The sequence below is a fragment of the Seriola aureovittata genome, chromosome 19, assembly GCF_021018895.1.
Source record: "Seriola aureovittata isolate HTS-2021-v1 ecotype China chromosome 19, ASM2101889v1, whole genome shotgun sequence".
NCBI lineage: Eukaryota > Metazoa > Chordata > Actinopteri > Carangiformes > Carangidae > Seriola > Seriola aureovittata.
The window spans coordinates 7320825-7338842 of NC_079382.1; the positions used below are offsets into that span (position 1 = coordinate 7320825).

Genomic DNA, 18018 nt, shown 5'->3' on the forward strand with positions numbered 1-18018 from the left:
GTTGTAATAAAAGGGTAATCTATAAAACATGGTGGTGAGTGTGTGTGTGTATGGTAGAAGAGTAATGTAAACCTAAAGACAGGCGAACACAGTGTTCCAGGTCAAGGCTGAAGTCTGTACAGCTTTGGTCCAAAGAGCAGCATGAGTCACCGGAACAGAGGAGATTGCTAGCTTGCAGAATTCATTAAGACAAATGTAAGGTATATGGATTTCCTCTGGAAGAAAAAAAAATCCCTTGGCAGCTGCAGGCCAACACCCCAGTGAATCCTCAAGTAGCTTTCCATACACCTTTGGAATGACAGCATGCTTTTTGAAACTCTGTGGATGATTTATGCTGGCCTGAATGTAAATGAATAACTTTAAGTCTTTCAGCATGTTGGATTATTTTATATTGGTTTTGGAACCATTCTCGTACAACTACAACAGACTATTACTATTATATACAATGGGTAAAAGAACAACTATTTTAAACCAGACAGTTTAACCCCCGATGAGTATGGCCAATGAAACTATATGCTACAATGAGACTAATCAATATGAAAACTGATAATGAATGCAAATGTGGCTGTTCAAGGTGCAGGTTAAACTGCTTTTTAATCCAAAAACTAGCAGCTATATCATGTAATGTGGTCGTTCTGTACAATTGCGCCCCCGTGCGGGTACAAGATAGTAATACATTAATATATATGCAGCCTGGGCTACTACTGCTCAGGATTACGGTAACATCACCACTTCAATAACGTGACAAGTGCAACGACTGTTAAAATAACCCCGAAATGGACAGTATCCTGGAGATAATTAAGGCCAAGTCAAACAATTGTAAATTGTTTTATAGTACAGAGGGCTAGCTAGCCAAATTAGCTTTAAAGTCTGGAAAGCCTCAAATGTAACGTTTAACAACATCAGAGGTGCTATTTGTCATGAGATAACGTTATGCGCTTACAGTCAATAAACCCTCTATAATGATCCAGGAACAGTAGCTGCACTCGGCTATTCAAACTTTACACAAGGCCATGAATGAAGAACTGATCCGAAATCAGCCACCTCGGCACCGGATGTCGGTTAAGCGCCGTTTTCGGGAGCGACTCGTCGAGGAAATATCTTCCGCCGTAGAGAACATTTGTGGAGGGCTGCCATTTTAGCGACCTTACGGTAAGAAAACTTGCTTCGTGTTGTTGTGTAGTTAGCTGGTTGCTAAGCGTGCAACTCAGTCACTGTGTGCAGTGCGCTGTAGGTCGATTTTATGTAAAACACATGTCCGTCCAGTTTGTTTTGTGTTGACAGTTAATGTTAGCTAACCTAGCTTGTTTACCATTGTGACTGTGATTCTGCAGTTAGCAGTTACTAATCCCAGCAGTGGACTTTACAAAGATAAAAGCACAAAAATATCATATGTAGTCTGTTGCCCTGACATTAGGCTTTAGATACTGAGGTTTGAGGTATTTCTGACCCACCTTAAGTCAGAGAGGTTGTTTTAACAAACTCGCCGAGCATTTAGCTAAATATTAGCTGCTTTTTGCCTTTGAGCAAGTGAATTCACTAGTCTAAAATTAGCCCCAGTAATGATGATACATGAGAGGCACGAAGTGGAGCTACTCAAAAATATAATCTTACTGTAGCTACGTGGACTTCCGAGAATGCACATGCATGTGTATGTTCACAAACTGAATGAAACTCCTCGAGTTTAAGCGTTACTCACCACACTCCGTTTCTGTTTCTGTGGGCAGCACAAATGAATTATGGGTGTCAACGTGGTCCAGCTCACATCTAAATCTCACCATGAAAACATCCTGGCCTCTCTGCATCAGATGAGGCTGCAAGGACAGTTTAGTGATGTTACAGTCCAGGTAGACTACCAGGGAGACGTGCAGGAGTTTCAGGCCCACCAGGTGGTGCTTGCAGCCTCCAGTGGCTACTTCAAGAAGATCCTTCTCTCTCAGGATGCAGCCCGAGACAAATTATCACTCTCAAATATGCACTCCAACAACTTCTCCAAGTTTTTGGAATTTGTGTATACTGGTAAAGTTGAAGTTGCCAGAGATAAGATTGGTGATGTTCAAGCAGCGGCACAGTTGTTGGACTGTGAGGATCTTGCAGAGGTTTGTGGTGAGGCCATGAGTGCGGGAATTCTACAAAACCCAGCAAAGAAATCGTCTGCATCAAAGGTTGTAGATAAAGATGACTCACAGGGTGACAAGAAAGAAAAAAGGGCCAATGGGAGAAAGCAGCCTGAAAGTTTATTTCATAAGCGGCAGCTCTCTCCACGGAGCCCTGTGAAAGAAGTAATATCAAAAAGAGTAAAGATAAAGGACACAATAAAGGATGAAAAAGGAGGACAGGTAAAGCAGAGGTTGGCTGGCCGTAAAGCCCTTCAGAGAAATACTAAAAAAGAGGCTTTTAACAATGAAAACCAAGTTACCACTGAAGACACAGAGGAGTATGAGGACAGGACTGAAGGTGATGCTCAGCCAGAGAAACAACCAGAGAAAGGAGCTGAGACTTCGGGAATGATAGTCTCTGATGTGGTTGGCTGGGAATGTGAGGACGATGTGCAGAGTAATGATCCTGAAGACCCTCTGCTGTTATCTGTGGGGGAGGAGGAGGAGGAAGAGGAAGAAGAGGGACAGTCCAAGGAGACGTCAAAAAGACCATCCAAAGCCCAGTTCCAGTGTAACAAGTGCCAACGGACCTTCCACTACGAGAGAAGCTACTTGAAGCACATCAGGTAGGACATAATAGTTCTTCTGGGTTTAATTTATTGATTGATACTACAGCTCCCAATAGTGTACAGACTGAATCTTTCAGCCAAGCAACCACCATATGACAGGACTTGTTCCAGGGGAACATTTCCAGTAGTGAGGTTAGCACCCAGCTGTTCTCACAAGCTCATTATCAAACATGATATTTTATTTGTTGATATTATATTGTGCTACCCTGTGTTGTTGACTCAGTGTTGAATGTGTGCACTGTTCTGATGTCACACTGGTGATCACAGTATTATGGGAAATGTGAGTCATCTAGTGAGCGTTTGGTCTTTCCCCGGAGCTCCCTAGTCACTCTTCCAATGGCTTTAAGTGCTTTATTAAGTGCTTGCGAGGAGAACCTCTGTTGACCTCAGCTGTTCCTGTGTAATTGTTTACTTACTTTTTTAATTTCTGTATTAGTGCGCAACACTATGCCGAACACAATTTTTTTTATCCATTGTGAACATGGTAGCACCTACATTAACTGTATCCTTTTCCTGATGTCACGATTTATTTAAGTAACAAGACAAGATGGAGCAAGTGAAAGTGATCTGATAGTTGTATCTGTGGTAATAATGTGGTTGAATTATCTTGTGCACCAGATCTCCCAGTGACAACAGCACTGTGCTACCACAGCTCTACCATGTTAATTGGAGTATTTTTTTAAGACTTCCCCTCTACTGTTGGAGCTATGTCTGATGGTCATTTTATTGATACCTTTTTAAACGACATTTGTCCTCTGATATTTCTGTAATCTGTTACTGCTCTCTTGGCCAGCACATACCATGGAGTGAAAGCCGATGTTATCTATCGCTGTGAGACCTGCCTGCAGACCTTTGCTAACCGCAGCAACTTGAAAATCCATGAAAAGCATGTCCACAGTAATGAGAGGCTTTTTGCATGTGACTTCTGCACAAAGACCTTCAAACGAAAGAAGGATGTTGTCCGCCATCAAAGACAGGTGAAGATTAATTAAATTCCATACACTTTCTATATTTGATAGTCATATACTGTGTTATTTCCATGATAAAATATATGCAGTGTGATATATCTATGCAATAACAAGTCACATGTTTTTCCCTGATTTGATCATTCCTGTCTTACACCCCTGTTGCTTCTCAGGTACATGAACGTAACAATCTGCGTCATGTCTGCTCTGACTGTGGAAAGACACTCAGCTCCAAAACTGCTCTGTTGTTGCATGGGAGGACACACACAGGCACAAAGCCCTTTGAGTGCACTGACTGTCAGGCCAGGTTTACCCAGAACTCTGCACTCAAGATGCACCGCAGGTACTGAACTCACAGATGAGGACTGAAGCTTAGAATTGGGCTGGGACTTGTGTAGATGCTTGAGGGGAGAGTGTTTAACCAGAGGGTCACAGCTTCTAATTTTGTTGAGCAAGTAGTTCTCTCCTCTCTTTTGCAGAATGTATCAGCCTGTCATTTATATACAAAACACTACATTGAATCACACAGAAACTCCAGTCAAATTTTTCCTGTTGTCCCTGATGGTCCAGTCATCAGTTGTAGACATACATACTTCTAGCTAGAAAAAGCTGGAAACCAGAGAGTTAATGATGGTTGTGAACTTTTATTTATATATACTAATAACAGATGCCATTAACTTTTTGAGTTTGTTGGAGGCATTTGATCTCTCCCAACATGTCCGTGGACCCACCCACAACAAAGGACACACTTTGGATCTCGTCATCACAAAAGGACTTAATATTACTACACCATGTGTAATAGATGTAGCTTTCTCTGACCATTGTTGCATATATTTTAATGTATGTGCTTCTTCTGTATACCATAATGGTTCCCGTACAATCAAAAAACGCATTATCAACAACAACACAATTGAAAGTTTTCAAGGAACCATGAATAAGTTGTCACTGTCCAATGTATCATCAGCTGGTGATCCTGTGGACAGTTTCAACTCAAAAATACAGAGTATCCTGGACAACATTGCACCAGTCAAAACTAAATATGTAGAAAAACTAAAAGCTCCATGGAGAACTAGTGTAGAGGTCAGTCAGTCTAAAAGAAAGTGTCGCCAGGCAGAGCGACAGTGGAGAAAAACAAAACTTAAGGTTCATAATGAGATTTATAAGGACAAACTGAATGAATATAACAAAACTATTAAACAAGCTAGACAGTCTTTCTTTTCTAAAATTATAAATGAAAATATCAATAACAGTAAAGTACTTTTCTCCACTGTTGACAGACTCATAAATCAACCATCCACCATCCCATCAAATTTGGTGTCTACAGAAAAATGTGAGCAATTTGCTTTATTTTTTGATAGCAAAGTTAACACAATCAGAGACAACATCAGTGCCCTCAGACCAAAAAATGATCCTCTCCATCCTCTCTCCAGGGGCTCCAGTTGTTTTATGTCTCAGTTTGACCGCTTAGATCCTACAGATCTCTCTAATATTGTTGGTCAGTTCAGATCCTCCACCTGTTGTTTGGATCCTATTCCAACAACATTTTTTAAAACCGTCTTCAATTGTTTAGCACCCGAAGTTTTAAAAATCGTAAACTGGTCTCTTCAGTTTGGAATTTTCCCCACATCACTTAAAACAGGTGTCATAAAACCACTCCTGAAGAAAAAGAACTTGGATCCAAATGATATAGCAAACTATCGGCCCATCTCCAATCTGCCATTTCTTAGTAAAATACTTGAAAAAACTGTTTACATTCAACTCAAAAAATATCTCACATCAAATAGCCTCCTAGATATTTATCAATCAGGTTTTCGTCCCCACCATAGTACAGAAACAGCTCTCATTAAAGTAATAAACGACCTGCATATAAACACAGACTCCAAAAAAATATCCATTCTTGTTTTACTTGATCTCAGTGCTGCCTTTGATACGGTTGACCATAAAATTCTGCTAGAGAGACTCGAGAAATGGGTGGGCTTATCTGGTCCTGTTCTTAAATGGTTCAATTCATACTTACATGACAGGAAGTCGTATGTTTCCATCGGCGACTTCTCTTCCAAAAAAAAGGACGTCACATGTGGGGTTCCCCAGGGGTCAATTCTTATTATTACTGTTCAACCTGTATATGCTTCCACTTTCACATATCATCACTAACCATAATGTTAATTACCACAACTATGCAGACGATTCGCAACTCTACATTTCTCTATACCATGATGACTTATCTCCCATACAGTCCCTCACCCAATGTATCAGTGACATTAACAAATGGATGACTGAAAACTTCCTGCAGTTAAATAAAGACAAAACAGAAATACTAATCTTTGGTGCACAGACTCAAAGACTGAGAGTGGCTGAACACCTCAAGTCCCTCTCCCTGGAGAGTAAAACTGTTGCAAAAAATCTTGGCATAATCATGGATAGCAATTTAAACTTCAGGAGTCATATTAACCACATCACAAGATCATCTTTCTACCACCTAAAAAATATATCTAAGTTAAGAAGTTTTCTATCAAAACCTGACTCTGAAAAATTAATTCATGCATTCATAACTAGCAGATTAGATTACTGTAATGGCCTATTCACTGGCCTCGCAAACACAAGCATTCGACAATTACAATTAATTCAAAATGCAGCAGCACGTATTCTCACTGGTACAAAAAAATATCAACACATCACACCCGTTCTTAAAACCCTGCACTGGTTACCCGTCAAAAAAAGAATAGATTTCAAAGTCCTCCTGTTAGTTTATAAAGCACTAAATGGTCTTGCACCTCAGTACCTAACAGACATGCTAATTACCTACACACCAGTAAGATCCCTCAGGTCCACAAACACTAGTACACTAGTCATTCCCCGCACCAAAACTCAGAAAGGGGAGGCTGCATTTTCTGTTTATGCCCCACGCAGGTGGAACAGTTTGCCTGAGGCAGTAAAGACTGCCCCCGTCAGTCAATCTTTTTAAAAATAGGTTAAAAACTTTTCTCCTCTTAACAGCGTTTGATTGAACGTGTGTGCGTGTGTGTGTGTGTGTGTGCGCTTGTCTACTCTGTGCTATTTGTATTGTTTTTTTATTGTTTTGTTGTATGCTGTAAAGCGCATTGTGTCTGCCTTGTGCATGAAATGCGCTCTATAAATAAAATAAAATAAATAAATAAAAATAAATAAATAAATGTAAATGTATGAAATAGTTGAAGGTTAAACTCGTCTGTTTCCCTATGTGTAGGACTCACACGGGAGAGAAGCCATTTGCATGTGATGAGTGTGAGTCCCGGTTCACTCAGAAGCACATGCTGGCCTATCATAAGAGATCACACACGGGTAAGACTGATATGATATCAAGTCCATTTGTATTTCTGCATTTCCATCTTTAGTTTTCGAGGAGATTTTGACGCAATGCCAACTAATTTCTGCTTTAGCTAAGAATATATTTTTAAGTAGGCCTTGAAGATTAAAAAACATGGTTCTTTTGTGGTTTTTCCTCTTGTTAGGAGAAAAGCCTTTCATGTGTGAGGCATGTGGGAAAAGCTTTGCATCTAAAGAATACCTAAGGCACCATTCGAACATCCACACTGGGTCCAAGCCATACAAGTGTGAACAGTGTGGTCGAGGCTTTGCTCAGAGGAATTCTCTTCACCAGCATTTAAAAATACATACAGGTAATTGTAATAATCATTTGACTTATTTGTTTTTGGTAATTTGAGGACATAATGCACTTTTACAGCTGAAAATAACAACAAAATGAATTTTGTTCGTTGTTCTTTTCATCGTCACTGTCCTTATGTTTACACTCTGACATTGATGTGACTTTTTAATTTTTCTTGTCTATGCTTGTTCCCTCTTGAATGATTGTTAGGTGAGCGTCCGTACAGCTGTAAAGACTGTGAAAAGCAGTTCACCCAGCTCAACGCCCTCCAGAGGCACCAGCGTATTCACACAGGAGAGAAACCCTACATGTGTGGCCTATGTAACCGCACCTTTACAGACAAGTCCACCCTTCGCAGGCACACTATGGTAAACAGCGCTTATCTCACTGTAGTCGTACTATGTGAAAGTGTAGTTTCAAATGTGAGTGTGTGGGTACCGTGTTGATAAAACCGGCACGGTGACTGGGCAAGGGTGTCCATATTTAAAAAAGGAAGGATTATTAATGGTATTAAGGCTTTTGCACAATGCATACCAATGCATGTTTATCATCTGATATGTTGTAGCTGTTTAAAGTGCTTTGTCCCATCAGACTGCTATGAAAATAACACGAGTTCTGTTAACATTCAGATTCATGACTCAGATGCTCCCTGGAAGAACTACCTGGTGGTGCTGGAGGGAAATGTGGAGGACAAGAAACCCAGAAGTCCCACTAAGGGAAAGACAGAAAAAGCAGGAGCAGGGGAGAAAAAGAGTTCAGCGAGAAAAAGTGGTGGTACTGCTGGTGCTGCCGGTAAAACCAACAATGACTCCACTGTGGTTTCAGCTGAACCAGTCACTCTCCCATCTGAGTGGACAAGTCATGGAACCATTGCTCTGGTCAGTCACGGTGCCCTCGGCGGGATCACTGTCATCCACACTGAAGTGCCACCTGGGACACAGATCCAGCCCATTATGACCACTGACAGCACAGGGGCCAGTGTCATTTCCTTAGATGGTTCCACCATCCCTGTCCCCTTCTCTATACCTGTGTCTATGGCTCATCCTACCCCCTTGTCCTCTGAATCCTCATCCACCGTTTTGTCTGTACCCTCAGTTCTCACGGTTCCTGTTTCTGAAGGCACATTGGCGTCAGTCTCGGAGATCCAAACTGTTTCAACGTCATCTGTGCTGGAAGCTGCTGTTTCGCAGACCATTTTGGCTCCGGTTTCAGACACTAAGACCACTTCTGAGATGGATATATTACACCCTAATATTCAGACTGTGATTGTCACTGACAAAGCTTGTGGAAAAGAACAAGCAGCAGCTGTCCAAAGTGATGGACAGCAAAGGACAGCAGATAACTCTTTAGGTGAACCTAAAGATCAAGAAGCTTTGTAGAAAATGCATCTAAATATTTCCAGCCCCTCACTTAATGATATTTGTTGTATATACTTTGGAATTAGCAATGTCTGAATGTGTGTTCTGACTGCAGTGTTTCATCATAATCATAATCTAAAATCCAGTGTTTCATTAACAGTCACTTGGATGTGATGTTCAGTGTTTATCACACCCTTTGGGAAACTCAAGGTATGCATTAAGAATCACAAGTTTTAGTCACAAGCTTATGAGATATAACTAAGGTGTAATCAAGATTATTATAATTAATGATTGAAATAATATTGTACAGGTCTCATAATGTACAGTGTTGAATGCGGCATAAATCATATTGAATACAAATGAAATTAAGTTGATTGTTAGTTCATTACATATAATGGCAAACATCACATCAGGTTCAGTACATTTTAGCCCTCGTGTTAATATCAGACACATGTTCACCATACATCATGTACTGCAGGAGTTACAACCTGGACGGTTGTGGAGGATCATGGTCTGGGAACCTTGTCAGAAGTCCTTGGCAGCTACAGAACAGCACTCCAGTGAATCCTCAAGTAGCTTTCCATACACCTTTTGGAATGACAACACGCTTTTCACAACTCTGTTGATTTATCTTGGTCTGAATGTAAATGAATTATCTTAAATCCTTCAGAATCCTGGCGCTTTACTCTCTTTGGAACAGTTTCCATATAACTACAGCTGTGTTTCAAAGTATTTGTTATGTTCAGCAGACACTCCATATTATCCCAGAGGATTTTTGAGTCTGCCTCCACTTACAGAACTTCTGGAAAGAAAATAACCTCTAAAGTTTGTAAGTTTAATTAAATGAAATTAGACTGAAACTAATTGGTATCTTCTTTCCAAATGTAGATTTGTTTTATTTATTGTACCCAATCGAAACAGTATTATTAATGTGGATGCTTGCAAAGAAGGTATGGAGAAAGGAAATGCACACTAAACAAGATGTAGACGTTGTATAAGAACAGGACACAATCATGTCAAACCTAGGTCACATTGTTCTCTGTCACAGGTCGTTGGTTAAATTGATTTCTGTAATCTATTGCCCCAGCAAACTTCACCCATCAAATCAAACAGCATAAGGTTACAGTCAGACAGGGCAGCAGATGAAAATAATAGATCAATAAAAGTATACATGAGTTTAATTATATATAAATCCAAGCACAGCATTAGCAACATGCATTTTATTTAGTGGGCTTATAAATACAACTCTCAAAATACAGACTGTAATACATTTATATTATTGTCCTTTTTGTGATTATACATTATTCAACTGATCCTATTGGGCCTTCTTTAGTATAGGTTTTTGAACGGTTGGTGCAAGAACCTGTACTTTGGTTCTAGTATTGAACCGAAGCTATTTTGCAAAAATAGTTGTAGCTTACTGAAATGTCATTTCAGTGCTATATGATCAAGATGACCACATCAGTGTGCAGTGATTGGCACTAATCAGACTAACTGCAAAGTGTGCTTTATAGATTTTGTTGGTAAAGAAAATCTTGAGTTATTGCATGAAAGGACGGCAGAAGGCGATCATTATTAAAGAGGTGAAGGTCTCAGGCCTCAGCTTAAACCACTGTGTAGAAAATGCTTTTCAGTATTACTTTTTCTGTGGGCAAGTTATCTGATATAGTGTCACACCTCATCAAGGTGTCTCACATCTTGTACCTGGTGTCTGATTGTATTAGTCACGTACGAGCAATTCCTGAGTGTGCTTTAAAGGTCACAGAGAAACATAGAAACTATTCATTGTTGACCTTGAGAATTTAAATACAGATTGAAGCTTACAGCACACAATTCTTATTCATAATTAAAGACAAGGGCAGGGCAGTGTGGGATATAATACCTTTATTATTGTCCATTCGCACAAGCATACAGATCATATCCAATCCCCATTGTCATTCCTTCTGGAAGAAGCTGGATACGCAGGGCGACTGACCCTTTTGTAAAAACTTTGGTCTGGCTCACTAGTGAATGTAACACAACACTAACCTGTACACAATGACATGCTTAGCAACTGGCCAGTTGGAAGGTGCACTGCAGTAGTAAACCTTCACTGTAGTGTAGTTCACAACACAACACGGCACGGAATGAATGACTAATGATGCACATTATCCCAAAATTACTGCCCTGGGAATAAAGGAGAAAGGGTTTCCATGTCAGTTCTTTTCACGCCAAAATACAGCTCACATAGGCAACCTATAAACTGCAGCTTACACATTCAAACATTAAAAGTGTTCTTACATCAAAAAATCCTAAAGTCATAATAAATAAACTGAAATGTAATAAAATCATGAACATTTATCACAAAAAATCATCAGGTTGTGATTAGGTACAAATGTTTAACAGTCTACACTTGGTGCATATCACAGCCCTTCATCAAGAAGAGTCTCTCCCCATGAGTGATAAAAAGAAAACCAAAATCTTTTTTATGGTAATGAGTTGTAAGAACAATCATGACATTGATTTAATCCTTCTCTTCTATTTCAACACAACATAAATTAAGATAATAGTACATTCTTTAAATCCACACACATCATGATAATCTTATGTACAACAAACTGAAACATTTAAATAATTGAAATATATAATAGACTAGATTAAAAAAAAACAAGCTGCATCGGACTAGGAAACAATACTTGTACAAAACATGCAGTGCTTGTCATCAATACTAACATTAGTTTCAATACAATATACCGCTCTGAAATCCCCCAGGACAGATTTCAGCAGAAAAGGTATGCAGCAATCCTCTAGGAAGAGGTGAGGGCGAGAGGATTTACATTCTGACTAGATTCAGATATGCTTGTAAGGAAAGCAAAGATAGTACTCTGACAGTATAGCAGTGAGCAGTGGAATATTCAAAATCGCCAGACACTCCTCTCCAGATACTATACACAATGAGGCGAGTGTCTGTCTGTTTATTTGCCTGTGTGTGTGAGAAAGCATGCGTGATGGATTTGTCCCTCCATGCTGCATTTTGTACCCAGTGGTTCTTTCATTTCAGATCCCCTTCATCACCCTGGATGGTCTTTTTGATGCGCAGCAGGAGGGTTGTGTGCCACTGGTCCAAACGTGAGATGGAGTCAAACTCCTTTACCTGAAAAGGGCGGAAATGGGACATAGAGATAAGCTTTATTTTTCCCCAAATCAGGATTACAATTACAATGTTCTGCTCACTTTGCTAAATTTATTATATAACTTAATATAAAATTCACTTAGGTTTGAATTCTACCACTGGCATTGCATATGTATGAACTAACACAGTTACAATTGTGATGAATTTTCTACATTTCAGATGAGGACTCTTCCCTCTCTGACTTTGAGTTAACTTTGAAAAATGTTTTTCTCAGGTCAGCAACAGTGATTCACCACATCAGTTTGTACAAGTTCCACATAAACACACAGTCCTGGGAGACTGAATTGATTCCTGAGATCCAGCCTCCAACTTTCCTGAACACACAAGGGATCCAACAAAACTACAATAGCTGAAGCAGTGCGAGTTCTGCGCTCACCAAAGGCCTTATTTTAAAACTTGACAACTTTCAGAGTGTATGAGACTTACTGCCTCTGTGAAAGCCTCGCTGTTCTGTTCCTCATGTGCCTCAAGAAGTTTCTGTTAAGACAAAAGAAAATGTAGGTTACGCAAAGAAAGTGAACAGATTAAGAGGGAAAAGTAAACCATCCTCAGTGTTCTTAGCATCGAGTTACCTTCAACAACTTGCATTCTCTGGAGTCTGAAAAAGCCGGGAACATCTCCTCATATTTTTCAACAGCAATCTGTAGAGACACAGCGTGTTAAAATTCTACCACAACTCCCCTTCCCAAATCCTGAACCACAAAGGTATAAACTTGCCTTAGCGTTGAGCTCGTCGACAATGAAATGACACAGGGAGGCTTTGAAGAAATACTCTTTGGCGCTGTATTTCAGCAGTGGGTTGTCCATCGTGTTGGCTCCAACCTAGATGCATTCAAATCATACAAAATGTTGTAGATATGTCAGCATTACAAACTCAGTGGTGATGGAGAAAAGTGCAAGGTAGACACACAAATCCCAAGTAGTACCCACCTGCTCGTAGATCTCAATAGCCTTCTGGTACTGCTCCAACTGAGCACAGTAAGATCCCACTTTCAGGAGACACTTGTTGGCAGAACTAAAGAAAAGTTTCAAAAAGACAAAGGTAACGACATAATCACTTATGTTAATGAGGGCAATTCATGAAGGTATCTCAGTTCCAGGGTTCTGGTTTTGCACAGCCTGCTTGCATACGCCTGTTAATGTCACTGACAGCTGTGCTTTCTCAGCTATGACAAATCAAAATGTGGCAGAAGGCTTCTGTGAACAACAGCCGTGAGCAGGCTGCTATAGATGCTATCCAGCAAGCAACAAGAACCTTTTAGCTTCTCTTTGACCTATTTACTTGTTAAAATTACTTACATGAAAAAAGTGTATTAGAAATTATAAACTTAAAATGAAATTGTTATTCTCTACAACATTTCAGTCTTCATGACTTTTATCATGATAAAAAGTGTGCTACACCTAAAAATGTACTGCACAGAAAATCTTCATATCACCAATGAACTATTTTGGGTGATAACTACTACAGTAAATAGCTGTATAAGTCAACAATGTTTGACATCAATCTCCCTCACAGCTAATACTGATACTTAGAGCATCATTGTATGAAGTCTTTAATCTTTACAGTGGGGGTTAGGGTGCACACATAACTTTGGAAACTTTGAAATTGCTATATGCTTTCATACATCAACATGACAGCATCAATTCTTAAATAGAAAAACAGGGATAACATAGGTAATATACAATATACTATCCTGATAAAAGAAACAGTGAGAACAGTACCTGTTTGATTCTTCTCCTTTGTAGTAGTCTGCTGCTTGTTCATAATGTGCAATAGCCTTTACAAAAGAAAAAACGGCAAACACTGTCATCTTAAGTGTTCTTCAAAACAAATATTACTTATAATGGTCATATGAGTAATTATTAGTAGTATTATCTGGCTATGTAACCTCTGACAATGTGATGTTACCTTTTCGATATCCACAAGTTCAGCCTCGTAGATCTCTGCGATACTGATGTGGTGTTTGGCTGCGATGGTGAATCTTCCCTGGGGGAGGAGAAGGAGAGGAGAAATTATTACTAACTGGATCTATCTCAAGTCAATGAAAGTGTTTTGTTATGTTCTCAGTGCAGAGAGGTGAGGTCAAGTGGTAGCCTGTGGCTTCAGGTCTATAAGGTTTTAGCTTTTGAAATTAATCTTCACTAAAAAAAAAAAAAACATCTAGGCAATTTGCTCAATCAAGGTTGTGTTATATGTGTTAAATAAAAAAAGGGGTGCACTAGCAATATGTTGATATGGGCCCAAAAATAAAATGCGGGAGTGGAGGAAAAGCAGAGACATCCTCCTACATCAATGTGTATGAGGATTTTCTGCTATCCAGCTCTGTTAAGTCAAAGGCCAGATTTACTGTTGTGGATGAGAACACAGATGGAGACTTTCTATAGGCATCTTACCATGTCTGTGTATATATCGATGGCAGCATTTAAACACTTGATTGCCTCTTTTGGCAGCATTAAAAGAAGAGGAGGGAACAATTAGACATCAGTTAGAAATGGTTAGTTTTGTTAATATCTGACAGAACCTTGAACAGCACCTAATTCAAGATTAGTCAACAAGGGATGTTCCAGCAACAGGGTGAAAGGAGGTAAAAAAAACAAACCTATGTATAACACTTGTATGTTGCTTTTAGTCAGACGTTAGATACAAATGATAAAACAAAACCACAAGCAAGACCCTCCTCTTCTGTCTGCACACCAAACACCTCAGCCGTCAACCCTCCCCCAAAACCAATGGCTACATCTGCGCTTAGAATATTAAATGAGGCCACAGAGAGAACAAAGAGGCCTATAAATCAACTAACAGTAAATGCAGAGCAATTAAAGAGCAATAACTCCTACATGATCAATTGCTTGAAATATGAACAGCAAAGCAACTAAGGCAGATTGTAAAAGTGAAATCCACCTCACAGTTAAGCCTTGTGGCCAGAGAGTGTTAAACTCTCCTGATTTCCTGTCAACAATCTGAGGATTTAGTGTGGGGATTCAATGTGTTTTAGTCATTTAGAGAAACACTCACTCTACAATGACTCATCTCAGGAGATTTGATTAATTTCCTGTCAGAGTGACAGAATATAGCCTCACTCCCCCCTGCTGGGTGTGGAAATGCTCTAGCTAGTCAACTTCACTACAAAACAGTATTCATGAAAACACTGAATGACAAGTGTTTTAATCAGGCATAGCTAACATATATATTTTCAATACATTACTGCAATAATTTTCTTGCATCCAGCTGTACAGTCGATGTTTCATTAACTTGTACAGTATGAAGGTCAGAATTAGATTAGAGTTATTATGGGTTAAACAGGGTAAGAGGTAGATTGAAGTCAGTCTATCATCTCTTACCATTGGGATCAGACTTCTTGTAAGCATTCCCTGCATCGATGAAACTGGTGGCACAGTCATGTTTGTTCTGCAGCTGCATATGGAGACGTGCAGCCTTGCAAAATGCACTCCCAGCAGCTGCAGATAGAGGAAAAGAGAACAGAAAATTTCATGCATCCCGACTTTATACTTTGCAACACACTCTCATTTCTAGGTGCTGCACTTTGCAGTTATAGAGCCAAAAGACAACAATTCTACAGCTTGGCAAGTGTGTTAAAATTGATAAGTTGAATATCGCACCACTCCAGTTTTTGACCATCTTGAACATGTTGGCCGCTCTGCAGTACATCTCACATGCCTCTTCCACTTTGTGATGTCCTCTACAAACCAAAAGAAAAAGAAAGCAGTTGTAAACAAACTGAATATAGTACAAATGATTATATGATTATATAAGCTATGGCATACTAAGGTTAAACAAAAACAAATCAGTCTGGTCTAAATATGGTCAAATAAATGACCCCTAAATGGCAACACAGGATGATGCACTGTACAGAGTGTCAGTCTGCTGCATTTCTCAGGGAGTTGCAATGCTAAGATTGGTGAACTGGCTTAAATAAATCCCTCTACAGAGACACTATAGATCTCCATCCCTTCATGACAAGAAGTGGACCCCTGGGAGCTCCCTGTAGTTGTAATAATATTCTGTCCATTCAATCACGGCAGGATTACATCACTGCTTGGTCAGCCACAGATTTAACAGTATAAGGCTGCCAAGAATTATCAGCACACAAACTGCAGAGTAGTAACATCTGGGGGTCACCTCGGACAGAGTCGCACTGAACAATAACTGCTGACTTTTTGTATTTTGGGCACATGAAAACAAAGCTTTCTTTGCTTTGTCTCTATTATATAGAAAAATATTCAGATATAAGAGAGCATGCATTAATTGGATATACAGAACACAATTTTAAGGAGCTCCCCAAGGTCACTGGTAGATATAAAGCTCTCAATAGAAATCAGTGTCTGCAATATGTCCAATATTGCAGACACTGACATTTTTTTCAATTTAAGAATGAATGCATAATAAATAATTGGTAAAACTACTTGCCAACTGTTTGTCTATTTCTACAGTAATGTTGTTGTTATTATTATGAGTTGCCTTTTTGATGGTTTTGCCTGTTTTGGCAAATGTGAACTCTCAATCTGCTAAAACCCCTCAGCATGATTCAGATTGCAGCATTTGCCATTGTGGAGGTTTGCCCTGTCTTTATCCCATCATCAGAAACCTTTGCTCTGGGTGTTTTGAGGATTAACTCTGGTGTTAATGAGTGCACTGATGAAAGTAACAATTAGTAATGATTCATACTTTAAACACTGCTGTGTGTGATTAGAGCACATTCACAGTCACTGCCTCAGGATTATGACGTCAGGTCAGATGACAATGTGTTTGGTTGATTCAGAGGAGGGTGTTTTTAGACTAGAATATGTAAATAAATTCTTGGGGCTAAAATGAAATCGAACCATGAAGGGATAAAAAAAATCAGATAATAAACCCAGAAAATACATCATATATTTATATATAGCCTACTATATGTGATCTGACATAATGCGGAGACTGAATGAAATTACAGAAAAGGCTGCAAATACAGTCAAAGTAGATATTTTAACCTTGTAAATTAGCTCTATACAGACTGCTGCGTAGACTCCAGGCCAAGACTGGGTGCAGGAGAGAGTCGTGATCTGCTGGCATGTTTACAATGATAACAGCTCACTTAGCTAACTGATTTGCAGGAATTATTGCAATGAATGTCACGTGTCGTCTCCATCTGGTTCAATATAAAACGAAACTGCAATGTTCTTCTACAATATGTTGTCAGCTAACATTTGAAAACCTAACTGGATGCATGTCTCTATAGCAATAGGCTACGTGCCAACTTTGCTGCTGTAACTTAACGCTTGCTAGCTGTCTGTTCTTTGGTGCAGTGCTGTCTTACCCTCCAAACATCCCTCCCAAAAAAGAGCCAGAGGACTTGACTTTTTTGTCAGCGTCGGCCATTAGCTGAATCGCTTCCTTCTCTTTCCCGGAGTTGTCCATTTCTTTGCTGTATTTGGAAAAAACGTTAAGTGAGGCAGAAAATACCAGCAAAGGATTCCGCTGTGTACAGTGAGGATTACAGTCGATGGGTTTATTTAGCGTAGGCGTGTACAGGCTAGTAGCTTAGGCGAGTTCCGTGGCATCGCGGGAGTTGGAGTGCCCTACGCGACAAAAACAGGTGCCCTCAAGTCAAAAGAAACTACAACTCCCGGAGATACATGAATCTATTTTTATATCCTGTGTTACGTAATATTTGATGGCAAATAGCTAAAATATATTTAACGTTCAGTTTAATTTTTCCTTAAATTTGACGCAGTATCAAGTCACATTTTATTTTTTCTTCGCCGTGAAGATAAAATTGGATATATTATCGTCCGAAAAACCTTAAAGTAGCAACACATTCAGTGTATGCTGCTCCTCTGTACAGCAGAGGGCGCCCAGACATTACAACTGACTCGACATCCTTTTGCTGGAGTGCCTGTGGCCAAACTTTCCCTTCATAAATAAGTATTAATTTGGCGAGTTTTTGGGTCAGCACAAGATGTAAATACATTTCCACTTAGAGTTTTCACGTCACACTGTAATTATGCAGACGTTGATGTACGGTTGATTTGTACGGTGGCCCTGAGACATTTGACTTGTTAGTCAAATGTTAGCAGGGAAAGCACAGGTGATAGTAATAAGGTTAATTACAGGAAATTTGTACTTGGTGTGTTTTCATTTTTATTCTACA

At 39.5% G+C, this 18018-nt stretch overlaps 2 protein-coding genes across 2 annotated transcripts; one reads left to right on the forward strand and one right to left on the reverse strand.

The window, feature by feature from the left end:
* Positions 1 to 642: 642 nt before the first annotated feature.
* On the forward strand, positions 643 to 10886 carry gzf1 (GDNF-inducible zinc finger protein 1). Its single transcript, XM_056405642.1, has 8 exons — positions 643 to 1152; positions 1728 to 2725; positions 3522 to 3705; positions 3867 to 4036; positions 6920 to 7014; positions 7185 to 7352; positions 7550 to 7707; positions 7969 to 10886. The coding sequence occupies exons 2-8, from the start codon at positions 1740 to 1742 to the stop codon at positions 8716 to 8718; spliced, it is 2511 nt and encodes an 836-aa protein (XP_056261617.1). The 5' UTR covers positions 643 to 1152; positions 1728 to 1739; the 3' UTR covers positions 8719 to 10886.
* Positions 10567 to 17416, reverse strand: napbb (N-ethylmaleimide-sensitive factor attachment protein, beta b). The gene is made up of 11 exons (XM_056405643.1): positions 17185 to 17416; positions 15491 to 15570; positions 15212 to 15328; positions 14264 to 14310; positions 13779 to 13856; positions 13592 to 13647; positions 12800 to 12884; positions 12587 to 12691; positions 12442 to 12510; positions 12296 to 12346; positions 10567 to 11830 (listed from the first exon to the last, which is right to left on the reverse strand). Exons 1-11 carry the CDS (start codon positions 17283 to 17285, stop codon positions 11729 to 11731), a joined length of 891 nt encoding a protein of 296 aa, XP_056261618.1. The 5' UTR covers positions 17286 to 17416; the 3' UTR covers positions 10567 to 11728.
* Between the last annotated feature and the right edge of the window lie 602 nt (positions 17417 to 18018).